At 40.7% G+C, this 19,191-nt stretch overlaps 1 protein-coding gene across 1 annotated transcript in view; it reads right to left on the bottom strand.

Moving 5' to 3' along the window:
- Positions 1–17,226, bottom strand: part of LOC118386737 (nuclear receptor subfamily 5 group A member 2) — a 98,156-nt gene extending 80,930 nt beyond the window's left edge. The window contains exons 1-4 of the mRNA XM_035774507.2: positions 16,920–17,226; positions 6,330–6,461; positions 3,635–3,753; positions 1,264–1,405 (exon numbers count right to left, since the gene is read on the bottom strand). Coding sequence (XP_035630400.1) covers positions 1,264–1,405; positions 3,635–3,753; positions 6,330–6,461; positions 16,920–16,986 — 460 coding nt within the window. The 5' untranslated portion in view covers positions 16,987–17,226. The remainder of the gene's footprint in view (positions 1–1,263; positions 1,406–3,634; positions 3,754–6,329; positions 6,462–16,919) is intronic.
- Positions 17,227–19,191: the final 1,965 nt, after the last annotated feature.

The raw sequence follows: 19,191 nt of genomic DNA, 5'->3' as shown, positions 1-19,191 counted from the left end.
ATTTAACTGCAATTCGACCATTCATTCTTTTCAAAAATCAGCCCAAAATGAAGGACTATGAAGGGTCTAGCTGTAAACACCTTTTTTTGGTGCATCTGAATATATTTATAATATATTTATGTGTTTACTGGAAAGCTGTGTCTGGAAGATCGGGATTCTAGCTCGGTGCTCTTTACAGGTTGTGGCAACTCTCCACACTGCCTCCCTGCCTGTCCACCCGCCTGCCTGGCTCTGCCCCTGGGCTGAAGTAGACAGAGCGCTGCAGGGCCCCTCCGCCCAGCTGCTGGCATATGAAAACAAATCACGTCGTAGTAAGCTGTAAAATGACAGGCGTGGAAATTCTGCCCCGCGGCCATTCACAATTAATAGTAATTAAAACCACACTCCTGCGGGCTAAGAGGAAAAGACTCCAAAAAAAGAACTGTTATCTTAAAAAACGCTTAAAAGTACACATGAATATGGGATGGTTTTATGAAGATTGTGGTTCAACGAGGAAAGGTTTAGGCTAAAGACTGAGGGCCCAGTAGATATGAGTATCAGGGGTAAATCAAGCCAATGTTGCCTTTCACTTCTCGCCCCTCTGTGTACCTGCAGGACATGTTTGGATTATTTCTACAGAGTAGGTTGAATTTGGCCCTCATCATTGATACAGGGTCAGATATTTGTTCATCCCCCCTAATCCTAACCTGGTAAACATTAGGATTGGGGTAGGAGTATCTCATCCTTGATCTGTGGTTTAGGGCAACTTCTACATCAACCTATGTCTATACAACAACAGTAGAAACCTTTGAAAACCTTAGGTGATACCAATTCAAATGTGTTTGTTTTTCCTTTGCCCCAAAACTTCCACGTAACAGTTTTGTTTGAATATGGCCGTAGCGTTCAAATTAACTCTAGGGAGATCAAAGATAGTGGACTGGAGAATTTACACATCTTTACTGATTGCCCATGCTAAATTCCCACTCCAAGAAGCGTGGTCTGTGCACCAAACTCTGAGCTCAAATTGTATTTGTTTTCTTTCAAATACTTTAGCTGGGTGCGACTGAACTCGCCTGGCGCAATGGAACCGATGGAGTAGTCCCAAAAGTGCAAAACCCAAACATTTGACACTCTGCACGATTCGATCAAAGTCCTCAAACTTTTTGAAAGAGAAACAAATACTACTTGAACACAAGTCTGTCATTCACCATCAAACCCTGATCCTAACTATACTATGACCTTGTCTTACTGTTTCATAATCTCATTAACAAGAACTGTCCTTACCTTCCAGCTTCATGCCGACGGTAAGGCACTTCTGGAAGCGGCAGTAAGGGCAGCGTTTTCTTTGTGTCTTGTCGATGGCGCAGCTCTGGTTCTCTATACATGTGTACCGCTTGTTGTTCTGAACAGTGCGCTTGAAGAAGCCCTGTGGAAAGGCAAGAACTAAGATGTCAACACTTATGACCCCAACGTTTGTAATTGCCCTATTCACACACACACATACTAGAGCGTGCCGCACACACACACACACACACACACACACACACACACACACACACACACACACACACACACACACACACACACACACACACACACACACACACACACACACACACACACACACACACACACACACACACACACACACACATATATAATGGGAAGCAATCACAGGCATAAACACAGTGATGTGAACACTAGGAATCACAGAATCACAGAATGGAGGCACAGAAAAAACAAACTACCAAACTATATTCACACAAAACAAATGTACTTGATAAACAGACTATGTATACACATAATTGCAGCCATAAATACAAATAAATGATCCCACACAGACACACAAACACACACAAATAAAAGATGTATTGATACCAGCTCCTGTTCATGACAATGATATGAGAATTGGGCTTCAGTGTTCAATGTCTGGTACTGAATTAAACTGAACTGAATAATGAACATGTTGATATCAAATGTTTACACTGAAGAAAGCTTAAAACCCTAACAAAGCAGCAAACCCCAAATCTGATATAGCCTACTTGGTATAAGACATACTAATTCTTATTCTTATGCAATTAACATACTAACATCACCCTAGTACTTTTCAGTGCTAATGCTGAATTTTTACTCACATGAAAGTCATAATTTTCCTCATACATAAATATGTACTTTGGGTAAGTGATGAGACGGATGCATGAATACGATTCCTATGTTACTTATAGTTGAATTAGTGTTTGATGAAAAGTATAGAATATACTTCTGTTCTCATTGTGAGTTTTAACAGAGTGTTAATACAATATTATGAGTAACATCATCAAATAGGTGTTCAGTATTTTCATGAAGCAACCTGTTGCAATTCCAGCCATATATACATTGGTATTCACACTTACACGGCTCTATGAAGACTTCAGAATTGACTTGTAAAATCTCCTCTATCTATCTCTCAATTTAATTATTTAAAAATATGAGTGTTAGAGTAAAAAATCCAATAAATTATATCCATAATTTACAGTTCCGGGATTACACCGTTCTACCTGCACCATTGAATTCATTTTCAGAAGCAGTAGGAAAAATCTAATGGGGAAAAGGTATTAACGTATTCCCAATCCATACCAGCAGGAGAATCCCCTAAACCTGCCCATTTAAAAGTAAAATGATCAATATTTCACCAAATTCCAAACATAGATTTAATGTACAATCGCGATGCAGGCTCGTGACATGAAAATAAAACCGCACTAGACTCGAAACTAGACACAGTGGACAGACAGTCTACTGACTTCGGCCAGACAAACATGCATCAACGTAATTACCCCCCTGTATCTGTGTCTTTATCCAAATCTAGACTTTTCCCACAGCTTCTGTGTCTAACATCGGTTATGAGAATATGGGAAGAGCCTAACGCAGACCAGTTAAAATGTACAGTATTTCACACATTTTCAAATCAGTGATTGTGTGAGCGTGCATGCATCCTGCTTGCCCTGAGTGTGTGCATGTTTGTGTCCGCTTGCAATGTGCCTATGTATGTGTGTATGTGCGCATGTGTTTCTGTATAGGTTTAAAGTAGACTATCACTGTATTACTTTGTGTGCGTTTAGACATGAGTCCTGATATCACCCTTCTCAGACCCACGGCAGTGTGGTAGACTGGCGAGAAACGATAAAAACGCTCCAAACCCAATCTTTTTCCAGTCCAAAACACACAGCTTCCGTTGAAATAACTACACAGTACAAAAAAATGACACCCCAAATATGTTCCTAAAACACAGACAGATTCCATTTAGAACTGTGCCGGTAGACATTTGCCACAGTTTATCACAAAAACAAGATGATTTCGCTGAAAACACTCATTTGAGATCTCATTTTAAGCAATGTTGCTATTGAAGGTATCCTCAAAGAAAACATGTAACAGCTCATGTTTTAAATGATGCCAGCATAGGCAGAAATATGTACCGCATACACAGAACGGCGAGCTATACACAAATTGACATTAGAGATGAACATTTTACAAAATACGACTAAAATAGGCTACTTGAAACTTCATTGGACAAACAAATGTAGGAGTTAGCTGCTTATAGGCTATGTTCAAGAGAAGCACAGATGGACAATCTGACGAAAGGGTAGAAAAGGGGTAGAGAAAAAAAACAAGAACAAACCTTGCAGCTTTCGCAGGTGAGCAGCCCATAGTGGTATCCAGAAACCTTGTCGCCACAAACCGGACACATCTCATCCAAGTCTTCGTCATACGAGTAGTCCATCATTTTATAGTGGGGGGCTGCAATAGATAAAATACACACATGAGCACACAAAGACCATCTCTGCCTAATGCAGTCATCTTTAACGTATACATCTGAATAACTTCACAATGAGCTTAGGTTATGTGATATTTGTTGGACATCCATAAAATGTTCAATATATAATTTTTATTTGTATTTTAAAGCTTTAAAAAAAAGGGCATTTCACAAAACTATCATTTTTGAAGGAATAATGTTATTTGATGGAGCTGAAAGAAAATATACCTCTGTATCCCTCTTTGCAGCACTCACTCTTGCTCGCCAGTCGCAGACAGGGCAAACATATGAAACTGAGCTTCATAAATATTCATGATTTTAAGTTGTGAATTCATCCGGGAAATGGTAAAATAGAGTAAGGGATTCGAGGAGAAAATGTTACCGCCCACAGACAAATGAAGACATACAGTGTAACCTTTCGCTCTAACAGGCGAAATAAAAATACAAAACTGATTCTGAAATTGAACTTACAAATGCGCTCATTAAATCGCTATTGCTCCTATCTGCTGTAGCCTGTATGTGTAGGCCTACATTTGTATTGACTTTCCATAAACCACTGCTTTAGCCCACATTTTACAGGCATGAATGCCGAAAGGCAATAGTTGCATTGATGAGAGGATATATGACAGTACTAAGCAAACTGCTGAACTGACATTTACAATGGTTACAAAATGTTTTATTGTTATTATAAAAAGTGGCAAACATCAAACAGAAAAATCCCAATGAATTCCAGAGCGGACAGGAAAACGGGCAAATTATTTCCCGAAATTAGACTCTATATAAAATAATGTAGGCTAACTTTCAATTGCAATTGCATCTTTCTGCCTGTGCCTGCCGATTTCTTTCTCCATTGACCCTTTGATCTCGCAGCGTTTGAATATTAAGTTGAAAGCGGCAACAAGTCCTCTTGTGTTTTGAAAGTTCTGCAGTGCACTATCAAACAAACTTTTAATACAGTTAACTGATAATGTAGCCTATTACTTACTATATTACAAACATATCTATCTGCCTGCACGAAAAATCCCTTCGATAGGAAAGTGTCAGGCCTCGTATTTTGATGACAGGAGAGCAGAACCCATGGATAGCCCAAGTTGGATGCGAACTCTGAGCCGTTTGGATTTTTGCCAAGTTCAAGACAGCTTTTCTGTAACCTACGGATATCACCTAAGCTATCGAATCTTACTTATGGTCTCTTAAGCACGTGCAGCCTCAAAACTATATCCAGTTAAAATGTAGATTTTTAAAATATATGTTTAAATGAATTGGAGAGATGCATTTGCTTGTGCACTCACACAGAGAAACTACCCGTGCAAAATGAAACAGAATGTCCCAAAGAAATTCTAGCCCTTTATTCCTTGAGGTTGGTGTTCCTTTATCAGGTGTTAAAAAAAAATCAAAGCCACATGAGACTTGATTTTAAATCGAATGTAAATGTGCAATTGGCAAAATGAAAGGGATTTACAGATATTAATTCGATAGGCCTGCAGATAAGTCTTTTTTTCGATGACAATTTTAGTTATTTTATTTACATATCTTATTAAACTTTGGGAAATTCAAGCAAGCACTAGTCTAGAATTGTGAGAAATAACACCAAAACTAAATTGCCACAACGGGTTATAGGTGATAGTTTGTAAACTAAACAAAAATATATCCAAGTAAAATGTATCTTACTCAACTGGGTATTTTTCAATCATTACATAGGCCTACTTTTGTCCGAATTTTTGTTTTGTTTTAGGACTATTGCTACTCTGACACAAAGACTAGACTATATGATTTGCACGCTCGCATTTGCATTCTGGAGTAAAGATTCTACATGTATCACCCTTTTTTATATCAACCTTTGCCTTTTGACAGAAACGTGACGTTAACTAAAATATTTTATCCAGAATAAAACAGTTATTTTAATATCACTGACATAATTTTGCATGGTACTGAAATCGAGGTTTAAAAGATAATAGCCCAGAGTTAGTGACATTTGGGGAATTCCAATTTTTCAGGATTCAACAACTGCTGGTGAATCAGATCATGCATATTACGCAAATTGTAGATAACGGTGAGCTTTCGGGTGGTTTACTCATTAGCCTAGTAAAATACCATCAGATAACGTTGGCTATATGATATATAAATTGTGGCGTTTAATTTCTTAATATGTCAGAATAAAAAACAATGAATTAAACCGAATGATATCTGACAGTGAGTATTGGGATTTTAATGAATTCATAGAGTGCACAAAACAATAATTTGGCATGCACTATTTGAAGAAAGTCGGTGACAGCAACGCTGATACTTCGGATCGAATTTGGGTAGGGTGAATTCGCAAGTGCAACATCTTGACGGTCCCTGCATACACCCTGATATTGTTGCACAATGCATGATCAGCAAATACGTGAACTATGAGAGAGGCAAGCGCGAGAGGCAAGACGAGTTTGTTGTCTTATTCTGTCTAACACTGTCAGGTCTTTCGCCTGGTATTGTGCACAAATGACACGACTTGCGATTGTGATAAGGCACAAGGGACATGCGGTCTACAATATTGCGTACATTGATCTCAATCTCTTACCTTGCATATTCCTTTGCATGTGCCCCTGTTCTCCATGCGATCGAACGAGTCCCAAAGATTCCGTGTCGGCTTTGGGCAGCATGACAGCTCCGCTGGGCTGAGCGGGAGACTCAGCTCCGTCCGGTGGACCACCTGGACGGGAGAGGGTCACCACAGGTTCTCTCACACACACACCAGAGAAAAGTGACTTCCCAAATCCCGTGCGCTCACTGTGTGTCTCAACTGCAGCCGGCTCGGGTTAAACTGACATTATATGTCTAGGCTACATACCCAGTGGGTAGCCTGCAACGGCGAGCCCAATGTAAATTATTTCTGAATAGCGCTCTTGCGTAAATTGCAATACGGATCAATGCCGCTGAACCTAGAATATGAGCATGGTTTCGCCGCGAAGTTGAGGAGTAGAGCGCACTGATTTCCAGTTCTCTCTCTCTCTCTAGCTCTGTCTGTGATGAAAATAACAAATCTACCCGGGCAACGATACATCTATCTATACGCTGGCCTTTCCACGTCTTTTTTGACCAGGGTCTTGAAAGTGTAGTTAGCGAACTGTAAGGAACTTTCGGGCTGGATAGCAAAGACTGTCACGCCGGCCCCTCCTTCGCGTAAGGTTGGACTCGGTCTATCTGTGATGAAGTGGGATGTGAAGTTGAGTCCTATCCTTGCTGCTTTGTTTACTCCACACTGACACCGCTGCCTCGCGCCAATCAGGGGCTCATGGACTCTGACATCACACCGTTAGCTCCAATCGCATGCGGAGATAGGCAACATCACTTCTAACCGGTTTTCCACACACTGTCTAAATCACAGCTGTTTATACAGTTTATGATGGACTTAATAAAAGCAGTGGGATAACACGGAAATAAACGAAGGTGAATGTTAAAATGAAACGAGCTTAGACACAGAGGAGCGGAAGACAAATAGCCTACACAATGAGGTACGGTATGATAATATTAACGAGTTATAACTTCGTTCTAATTAGGGTTTTCATAAGGAACAGGTAGCCGATAAATTACGGGGAAACTTTGCGCGCAAACGTGCCATTTTACTGAAACCTAATGCCATGTTCGTTTTACGCTTGGATGTATGAATTCTAAAATATTGTCTATATCCATCCGATGCAATTGTGACAAAACCATACATTTGACCCAGATGTTCCTTGTTTTAGGCTAATATCCCAAAACATATAGCCATGTCTTTGGCAAAATATTTGCATTTTAAAAAGTAGCAAAGTTATAATATGCTATATTGCTAAAGGCGAAATGTATTTGCGTTTTTTAAATAGGCTACCAAACGTTCTCAATTACTTGTATAAATTATCTAATTTCTCTCCTTAATATTTACAGAAATCAATACAGGACGGGAAATATCAATTCATGTAAGCCTACACTCCAAACCCCAATTGTAGAGTGACAATAAAGGCCACTCTAAAATGTGCAGTTTTGTTACACAACACAATGCCACAGTTGTCTCAAGTTTTGCAGGAGTGTGCAATTGGCATGCTGACTGCAGAAATGTCCACCAAAACTGTTGCCAGATAATTGAATGTTAATTTATCTACCATAAGCCGCCTCCAATTTTATTTGAGAGAATATGGCAGCACATCCAACCGGACTAAATACCACAGACCACGCATAACCATGCCAGCCCAAGGACATCCACATCCGGGTTCTTCACCTGCAGGATGTCTTGAGACTAGCCACCCGGACAGATGATGAAACGGAGTATTTCTGTCTGTAATTAAGCCCTTTTGTGGGTGAAAACTAATTCTGATTGACTGGGCCTGGCTCCCTATGTTCTCCCAGGTCCACCCATGGCTGCACCCTGCCCAGTCATGTGAAATCCATAGATTAGGGCATAATGTATTTATTTCAATTGACTGATTTCCTTATATGAACTGTAACTCAGTAAAATCTTGAAATTGTTGCATGTTGCTTTTATATTTTTATATAGTATACAGTATATACAGTATATAAATAGCTCTCTAAAATATGCAATGACTGGCATGATGAGGAAAACTGATTATGCACTACCCAATTTCAAAATTGCTCCTTATGCATTCTACTGTTACAACTTGCAAGAGTAAGTTGATGTGACTTCTCATTTTGTTACAGTAATACTTACTTTTCATTGAATTAGTTCCAGTGGCATGTATTCATGAATGCCAAGGGAAGCCAGACCCCCCCACACACATTTTTAAATAAATAAATAAACATACAAAATCATTTATCTTTTCATTTATATTTTACAGCGCCCATTTGTCTCTGTATGTGTAACCCATCTATACTGTCTGGCTAAAAAGAGAATGACATTGTTGCCGCCCATAGCATTGAATGTGAGGGAAGCCAGTGAGCACTTGGCCTCCCTTGATACAAAAAGTATAAAATAATAACCAATCAGCGTTGAGCTAAACTGAGTGATCTCAGCTGTGAATGGTCCTGGTGCACCAAAAAAAAGTGTCAAGGGAAGCCCGTTTGAATTTGGCTTCACACCAATCACATTTCATTAGAAGCCAAATGTCATTGACAGAAAACTTGAATTGTTGCATCTCGTTGTGTCATTGTCCTCCGGTGGCTAGATAGCTAGCTAAAATCATCCCTTTCCTAAATTAGCCATGGATGGAAATAGGGATTTGGACTTGTGGACTTCTCCGTACTGGCCAATGATTATAACGGCTATTCTGATCCAACCATAAATGCACACATTGTGCACCTGGCTTGAGAGTATGGAAGTTCAACATGTAGCTAGATGTAGTAACGTTAGGCTAATGTTAACTAGCTGGCCTGGTTCATCATTGCCCACGAAAGGAAGTTAGGCTAGTGATGAAGGATTTTAGTCAGGTAGAACAACAAAAACTAAAAGCGTATCTGACAGAGTCATAGACCTGTTTAGGCAACATGAAAGAGGAGGATGGCATTGGCGTTTCTCTACAAGTAGGGTGAGTCAACTATGTTTTTTCTACTTGCGCGCATGCATGCACACACACGGAAATAAGTACAATGGAAAGCCACATCATATTTAGCTTATATTGATTCGATTATATCGTTTTTTTGGTATATTTTAGTTGTCAATGTATTAGACTAAGCATAGTTGATTAGATTATGTTGAGAAAAAAAGAAGGAACCCGCACACTGCTCTTGATAGTATCACTGCTCTTTCATAAGCTTTACGTATCAGCCTCATGGCCTTTGTCAGAGCTTGATGTTATGTAACTGTTTGTTACATGCAATATGTTTTGTGGACTTCACAGGACAGATGATGCTCTCCTGTTTTGTGATGAAACAAAGGTTTGTTTGAATTTACTTTGCCACTGTGTCTTCTTATTGCCTCGGCTCTAGGCTTATATATCACGGTGCCAAGGCGTATGAACTAACCTATTATAGAGCAAACAACACAATTATCACAACACATAGGTTGTAATATGGCTTTTTTTCCCTGGCTTGGCTTCCCCAGTGATTTTACCCACACACGGCTACTGCTGAGTTCAACTTAACTTAGGATGACTTGCGGTTTAAAGTGTAGGCATAACGAGGAGAGGCAACATTAGCGACATGGACCATTGAATTAAAACCACAAAGGGAAAATCAGGATTTGTGTGTGTTAAGATAGGCAAATAAGACATGAGGGTATTTTCACACACACACACACAAACACACACACACACACACATTTTTATTTTAAGGTTTGGCTCTGCGGAAACCAACATAATTCAGTCTTATTGAAAAATTATGCACGGTCCTAGAACCAAATATTACATATCAAAGGTCAACTCGAGACACACTGTATCTTAGAGGTCCTAAGGCACGCTGTACACACACACACACACACACACACACACACACACACACACACACACACACACACACACACACACACACACACACACACACACACACACACACACACACACACACACACACACACACACACACACACACACACACACACACACACACACTGCTTGGAGTAACCCTGGATTTTAAACTGTCATGGTAAAAACAGGTTAATGCTACAGTAGCTAAGATGGGGAGAAGTCTGAACATAATAAAATGCTGCACTGCCTTTTTAACAACACTCACTATCAACAAGGCAGTTCCTACAGGCTCTAGTTCTGTTGCACCTGGACTACTGTTCAGTCGTGTGGTCAGGTGCCACAAAGAGGGACATTGGAAAATTACAATTGGCTCAGAACAGAACAGCATGGCTGGCCCTTAAATATACATGGAGAGCTAACGTTAATAATATACATGTTAATCTCTCATGGCTCAAAGTGGAGGAGAGATTGACTTCATCACTGCTTGTTTTTGTAAGAAGTGTTGACATGCTGAATGCACCGAGGTGTCTGTTTAAACTACTAGCACAAGGCTCGGACACCCATGCATCTCCCACACAGAGATGCCACCAGAGGTCTCTTCACAATCCTAAAGTCCAGAACAGACTATGGAAGATGCACAGTACTACATAGAGCCATGGGTACATGGAATTCTATTTCAAATAAAATAAAATACATTTTATTGGTCTCATATACATCGTTAGCAGATGTTATTGCGAGTGTAGCGAAATGCTTGTGCTTCTAGTTCCGACAGTGCAGTAATATCTAACAAGTAATCTAACACTACCGTTCAAAAGTTTGGGGTCACATAGAAATGTCCTTGTTTTGAAAGAAAAGTGCATTTTTTGTCTATTAAAATAACATACACTTGATCAGACATTGTTAATGTTGTAAATGACTATTGTAGCTGGAAACAGCAGATTTTTAATGGAATATCTACATTGGCATAGAGAGACCCATTATCAGCAACCATCACTCCTGTGTTCCATTGACACACTGTGTTAGCTAATCCAAGTTTATCATTTTAAAAGGATAATTACTATTAATTACTATTAATTAATCTATTTATGCTGCAGTAGTTTATGTGTCGGGGGGCTAGGGTCAGTTTGTTATATCTGGAGTACTTCTCCTGTCCTATTCGGTGTCCTGTGTGAATCTAAGTGTGCGTTCTCTAATTCTCTCCTTCTCTCTTTCTTTCTCTCTCTCTGAGGACCTGAGCCCTAGGACCATGCCCCAGGACTACCTGACATGATGACTCCTTGCTGTCCCCAGTCCACCTGGCCATGCTGCTGCTCCAGTTTCAACTGGCCTGGGCCCTAGGACCATGTCCCAGGACTACCTGACATGAGGACGCCTTGCTGTCCCCAGTCCACCTGGCCATGCTCCTGCTCCAGTTTCAACTGTTCTGCCTTACTATTATTCAACCATGCTGGTCATTTATGAACATTTGAACATCTTGGCCACGTTCTGTTATAATCTCCACCCGGCACAGCCAGAAGAGGACTGGCCACCCCACATATGCTCTCTCTAATTCTCTCTTTCTTTCTCTCTCTCGGAGGACCTGAGCCCTAGGACCGTGCCCCAGGACTACCTGACATGATGGCTCCTTGCTGTCCCCAGTCCACCTGACTGTGCTGCTGCTCCAGTTTCAACTGTTCTGCCTTATTATTATTCGACCATGCTGGTCATTTATGAACATTTGAACATCTTGGTCATGTTCTGTTATAATCTCTACCCGGCACAGCCAGAAGAGGACTGGCCACCCCACATAGCCCGGTTCCTCTCTAGGTTTCTTCCTAGGTTTTGGCCTTTCTAGGGAGTTTTTCCTAGCCACCGTGCTTTTACACCTGCATTGTTTGCTGTTTGGGGTTTTAGGCTGGGTTTCTGTACAGCACTTTGAGATATCAGCTGATGTACGAAGGGCTATATAAATAAATTTGATTTGATTTGATTTGATTTGATAATTGGTCATTAGAAAACCCTTTTGCAATTATGTTAGCACAGCTGAAAACTGTTGTCCTGATTAAAGAAGCAATACAATTGGCCTTCTTTAGACGAGTTGAGTATCTGGAGCATCAGCATTTGTCGGTTCGATTACAGGCTCAAAATGGCTAGAAACAAAGAAACTCTTCTGAAACTCGTCAGTCTATTCTTGTTCTGAGAAATGAAGGCTATTCCATGCGAGAAATTGCCAAGAAACTGAAGATCTCGTACAAAGCTGTGTACTACTCCCTTCACAGAACAGCGCAAACTGGCTCTAACCAGAATAGAAAGAGGAGTGGGTGGCCCCGGGGGAACAATTGAGCAAGAGGACATTATAGTGTCTAAAAGGCTAGCATCCCAGAGTTGCCTCTCCACTGTTGACGTTGAGACTGGTGTTTTGCGGGTACTATTTAATGAAGCTGCCAGTTGAGGACTTGTGAGGCATTCAGCTACAATAGTCATTTACAACTTAACAATGTCTGCACTGTATTTCTGATCAATTTGATGTTATTTTAATGAACAAAAAAAGTGTTTTTCTTTCAAAAACAAGGACATTTCTGTGACCACAAACTTTTGAACGGTAGAATACATGTAAATATATGGACGAGGGACGACTGAGTGGCATAGGCAAGATGCAATAGATGTTATAAAAATACAGTATATACATATGGGATGAGTAATGCAAGATATGTAAACATTATTAAAGTGGCATAATTAAAGTGACTAGTGATCTATTTATTAAAGTGCCCAATGATTTCAAGTTTGTATGTAGGCAGCAGCCTCTCTGTGCTAGGGACAGCTGTTTAACAGTCTGATGGCTTTTGAGATAGAAGCTCTTTTTCAGTATCTCGTTCCCAGCTTTTATGCACCTGTACTGACCTCACCTTCTGGATGGTAGCGGGGTGAACAGCAGTGGCTTAGGTGGTTGTTGCCCTTGATGATCTTCTTGGCCTTCCTGGGACAACGGGTGCTGCAGGTGTCCTGGAGTGCAGGTAGTTTGCTCCCGGTGATGCATTGTGCAGACCGCTCCACCCTCTGGAGAGTCCTGCGGTTGTGGGCGGTGCAGTTTCCTTACCAGGCGGAGATACAGCCTGACAGTATGCTCTCAATTGTGCATCTGTAAAAGTTTGTGAGTGTTTAAGGTGACAAGCCAAATTTCTTCAGCCTCCTTAGGTTGAAGAGACGCTGTTGCGGCTTCTTCACCACACTGTCTGTGTGGGTGGACCATTTCAGTTTGTCTGTGATATGTACGCTGCAGAACTTAAAAGGAGATGATTCTGGACTTTAGGAAACAGCAGATGGAGCACCCCCCTATCCACATCGACGGGACAGCCGTGGAGAAGGTGGAATGTTTTGTTTTGTTGACATTGAGTGAGAGGTTGTTTTCCTGACACCACACTCTGTGTGCCGTCATCTCCTCCCTATAGGCGGTCTCGTAGTTGTTGGTGATCAAGCGTACCACTGTTGTGTTGTCTGCAAACTTGATGATTGAGTTGGAGGTGTACATGGCCACGCAGTCATGGGTGAACAGGGAGTACAGGAGGGAGCTGAGCACGCACCCTTGTGGGGCCCTAGTGTTGAAGGTCATCGAAGTGGAGATGTTGTTTCCTACCTTCACCACCTGGGGGGCGGCCCGTCGGGAACTCCAGGACCCAATTGCACAGGGCGGGGTTGAGACCCAGGGCCTCAAGCTTAATGATGAGCTTGGAGGGTAGTATGGTGTTGAATGCTGAACTGTAGTCAATGAACAGCATTCGTACATAGGTATTCCTCTTGTCCAGATGGGATAGGGCAGTGTGATGGCGATTGCATTGTCTGTGGACCTATTGGGGCGGTATGCAAATTGAAGTGGGTGGCAGGTAAAGGTGGAAGTGGTATGATCCTTGACTAGTCTCTCAAAGCACTTCATGATGACAGAAGTGAGTGCTACTGGGCGATAGTCATTTAGTTCTGTTACCTTTGCCTTCTTGGGTACAGGAACAATGGAACAAAGTGGCCATCTCGAAGTATGTGGGGACAGTAGACTGGGATAGGGAGAGATTGAATATGTTCGTAAATACACCAGCCAGCTGGTCTGCGCATGCTAGACGCGTCTAGGGATGTTGTCTGGGCCGGCAGCCTTGCGAGGGTTAACAAGTTTAACTGTCTTACTCACGTCGGCCACAGAGAAGGAGAGGGAGAGTCCACAGTCCTTGGTAGTGGGCCGTGTCAGTGGCACCGTATTTTCCTGAAAGCGGGCAAAGATGGTGTTTAGTTTGTCCGGAAGGAAGACCTCGGTGTCTGTGACGTGGCTGGTTTTCTTTTTGTAGTCCGTGAATGCCTGTAGACCCTGCCACATATGTCTCGTGTCTGAGCCGTTGAATTGCAACTCCACTTTGTCCCTATACCGATATTTCACTTGTTTGATTGCCTTGCAGAGGGAATAACTACACAGTATTTTTTCAGCCATATTCCCAGTCATCTTTCCATGGTTAAATGCGGTGGTACGCGCTCTTAGTTTTGTGCGAATGCCACCATCTGTCCAAGGTTTCTGGTTAGGGTAGGTTTTAATAGTCACCCACTCACCTATTCAGCATATAAATCGATATTATTCTCTGAGGTTCCGCGGAACATGTCCCAGTCCGCATGATCAAAACAATCTTGAATTTAATTGATTCCGATTGGTCAGACCAGCGGTGAATAGTTCTTGTCACGGGTACATCCTGTTTGACTTTCTGCCTATAGGACGGCAGGAGCAAAATGGAGTCGTGGTCAGATTTTCCCGGGCGGGGGAGGGCCTTGTATGCATCCCGGAAGTTAGAATTGCAGTGATCCAGTGTATTGCCAGCACGAGTGCTACAATCAATATGCTGATAGAATTTAGGCAGCCTTGTTCTCAAATTAACTTCTTTTTTTTTTATCCCCAGCTACAATAAATGCAGCCTACGGATATATATATGGTTTCCAGTTTGCGTAGAGTCCAGTGAAGTTCCTTGAGGGCTATCATGGTATCATGGTAAGATTTAAAATACACCTTATGGAACAGCAGGGACTGTGAAGAGACACACACACAGGCACAGACACATATACACCTGATAAGACACGCACTCTACACATGGATGTTGTATTGTAAATATGTGATAGTGGAGTAGTGGCCTAAGGGAACACAGTAAATGTATTGGGTAAAGTGTTATGAAATGTAATGTAATATTTTAAATTGTAAATTACTGTCTTGACCTCAGGTGATTGTTTTGTGTACCAGGTGGGTGAAAGGTAATTTGTGAAACACATACACACATACACACACACACAGCTACTGAATTTGACAGTAGCTTACAGGAAGCTTGATTGCAAGCAACATTCTGTATTTCATATTACAGTACACCTACTGTAATATAAATACGGTATCAAAGCAAGTACTGTGTAATGACACAGTACAATACCATAACATTGACTGGATTATACTTTTAAAAAGAAATGTTACGAATTAATGAATAGATGAATTTCATAGTATGTTACTGTAATTACAAAGGATTGGTGCAAGCAGGTTGGCTTCTAGGTAAAGTGTTCACACATTACAGTATGTTAATGTATATTTGATGTTTTATATCACTTGCAATTCTAGAGGCCTTAACAAAGGCTTCCAAAGCTGGCAGCATCTACATGGTAAAATAGACGACAAGGACATGGCAAACTGCTCAACCATTTAAGGTTCAAGTCTTGCTGCCACTCCAATCTGTCCCCTATACAAATTGATGGGGCACTATAACCATATAGGAGCTAAATTGGTAAATTGGTATGTTAATGAGCCAGAAACAACAATACCATGCACCCGCTAGTGGTCAAAAGGTTTTTGGCACTGCAAAGATACAGAATGATACTGTATTATTGTGGGGTGGAATTACAGTACTATTCGAAATACAGCAATTATTTCCCTGCCTACAACATTTTCCCACATTGCACCATTAATTTACAGTAAGCTGCAGTAAAACGTTTCAGAGTATTTTACGGTTGATAATACCCCATATTACCATATAATTTAAAGTCTTGATAATTTCCGAGGATAAGGCAATTATTTCATCGAGAGAATTAACATTTAAACCGAACACTTGTACGTCTACAAGCACATCAAAATGTCAGAGCAAAGTTGTAAAACACAATAGCCTCGTATAACACTTTGACTGTAAAGTGTTGGGCAACTCGTTTCAGTCAGATTGCTGGAATGCGTTTGCCTGTTATGTTTACGATTAGAATGCACCAATTATTTACTTTTAAAATCTACTAAACTTTGAATACTAATCAATGTTGAAAAGCTCATCATCTTCACTGATATTTTCCTGAAACAAATGCAAGCTGTAGCCTATCGATGATGATGCCCCGACTTGTTGCAATCGAGACCACACGTTGAAGCTACCTCATTTGCAACATCTGCTAAGTTCAGTTCCTGAAATTGACATTCCTTACCTTTAACACAAATGACTATTTTATGCATATAAAAACGTGGCATTACATTGTGTGAACATTTGCATTGTGTTTTTGTAGCAAAAAAAGAACAGTACATTGTATATAAGCCTAAGAGGGAAAATGTCATGGCTGTTATTCAACAACGCGAATCAAAATGGACAATCAAAAGGTTAATTGAGAAAATAAGCAAGTTAACACTGTATTCATGGAAACATCAAAAGTCTAATAAAAAAGTCTAATAAAGAAATTAGGTATAGAGGGGCCTCTTGAAACATGGCACACTGCACCATACACTGCACACGGAGCCATGTTACAACACATTAGTCCCTACTCACCTGCACCAGTCAGGTCCTCTGTAGAGTTGCACTGGTCGCTCTCACTCTCAGGGCTGGAAGAAGACATGCTAGAGTCCCAATCCACAGCTCCAGAGAGTAAACATCTAACTCCTAACAACAGTGATCGACACTCGTAACCTCTTTCATTCTGTGAGAATTCATTGGGACAATCAGAGCAATGAAGAGGGCTGAGACTTTAAGGGTTAAAAATATTTTTAAAAGTTAGTGTCCACTTGCTCTGAAGTCAAGTGAACTCGCCCTGGTGAACCTCTCTCCCTCCTTCTCCCTCTCTCTCCCTCTCTCTCCCTCTCGCTCGCTCCCTCTCTCTCTCCCTCCCTCCCTCTCTCTCTCTCTCTCTCTCTCTCTCTCTCCCCCTCCCTCCCTCCCTCCCCACTTTCAAACATCCCCCTTATATGCACACACAAATAGCCTGCCTCCCCCACCCCCCATCCAATCCATGTAGTGACCTGTGTTAAACTAGAGCGGCATCCTATCTCTGAAGCACTAATCAACAGTATTCAAACTGCTGGGCTGGGATTGGTCCTGGGGTGGTCAGGTGGTTGATAAGGGCTGGTTATAAAGTGACACAGATATGGGGTCACTGGCAGATCTTTGCTGGAATGATTAACGAGAGAGAGAGAGAGAGAGAGAGAGAGAGAGAGAAAGAGAGAGAGAGAGAGAGAGAGAAACTTTGAACTAAGAACTAATTCCCCCCACATTAGTTTTACATCGGTGTTCAGAAGTTTGGCTCTTTTACACTAAAATCACCCTTCCTTATCATGCCTAGTCTTTTTATTCGCTGAAGAGATGAATGTGTAACTTCAACTGTAATGTAATCCATGCATTGATATTGATGTCAATGCAAGAGTCAAATTGTACTCAAATTGTATTTCTATCGTCTATTTCATGAATGTGGCATGAGTTGTCTCTAAATGAAAGATGAAATACAACTTATTCTTACAAAGGTCGCACCTACTAAACCATGCCTCCAGTTTTCTGATTTAACAGCTCGTCGACAGCTCTTTTTAAAGAAAACCACCCTACTAAGTGACCCAACACCCTCAACAAAGCAGTTGGATCAACCAAACAACCAATTTTATAAAGTGTGGCCATAACTCAACAGCACACACCACTAGTTAAAATCTGTGCTTTGATTAAAACTACACACAGGCAGGGATGGGCAAAAATGACCAATTATAATTACAAAACACAATGACAAAATGCAATAAAGATCAAAATATCAAATCATCTACAAAATACTTGAATTTTGAAATGTATTTTTATAAAAATCAGTAACGGTTACAGAAATGTTTTACTTGCTATGACTGTGATATGTTGGTGTTTATCTACTTTAGTTGAATGCACTTACTGTAAGTTACTTTGGATAAGAGTGTCTGCTAAATGACCAAAATGTCAAATGTATATGTGAAAAGGGACATACCAAAATGATCTGCAAAGCACACTAGGCATTATTATAATACTTTTTTCCCCCGGATCAGAGCTCATTAGAATAATACTCAGCATGCTTTGCAATTGTTAATGTTTCCATATACATTTGTATTTTGTTCATTTAGCAGACGCTCTTTTCAATGCAGGGTGATACCAATGCAGGCTGAAAGAGGGACACGAAATGGTAAACCACCATAGAAAATGCTATAGAAAAGTGTTTTGTATTTTGAATATACAAATTACAGCTCTCTAAAGTATTTTGAAACCAAATACATTGGAGTGTAGTGGGCTGGTCCATCTTTAGGCCAGTGGGACTCTTAAGAAATGTTATAATGATTTTTTGTGCAGAATTATCATCATTTGGCTATTGGTATGCTGTCCCATTTCACACCGGCCCAAAATAGTTTAGTGGACTAGCCCATTTTGCCCTGGTGGGCTGGTGTATCAGGTCATCTGTCTGTCACAAGAGACAATATGGGATGACATGAAATATGGAATATAGACTGAAATGAAATATAGACTGGCTGAAGTGCCAAATATATGTTTTTCTAAGAATATTTTGACCCACTTAACCTCAACATTTTCCACATTTTTCACAATCATTGTAAAGCCCTAGTTAAGTCATTTCTTTATTTAATGTGATTAGTGATACATTTTAAGGTCAACCCTGTTACATGAACTGAACTCTCATTTTAATATGAAACTCTTCCTTTTGAAGTAATTTCTTCAAAATAAATATTGAACATATAATAGTCAAATCATAGTGTAAAAGCAGGTGAGCTGGTTTTGACTATTTTTGGCCATTTTCTGGGGTTTTGTGGTT

This window comes from Oncorhynchus keta, chromosome 1, assembly GCF_023373465.1.
Source record: "Oncorhynchus keta strain PuntledgeMale-10-30-2019 chromosome 1, Oket_V2, whole genome shotgun sequence".
Classification (NCBI taxonomy): Eukaryota; Metazoa; Chordata; class Actinopteri; order Salmoniformes; family Salmonidae; genus Oncorhynchus; species Oncorhynchus keta.
This window is presented reverse-complemented; position numbering and strand designations above follow the sequence as displayed.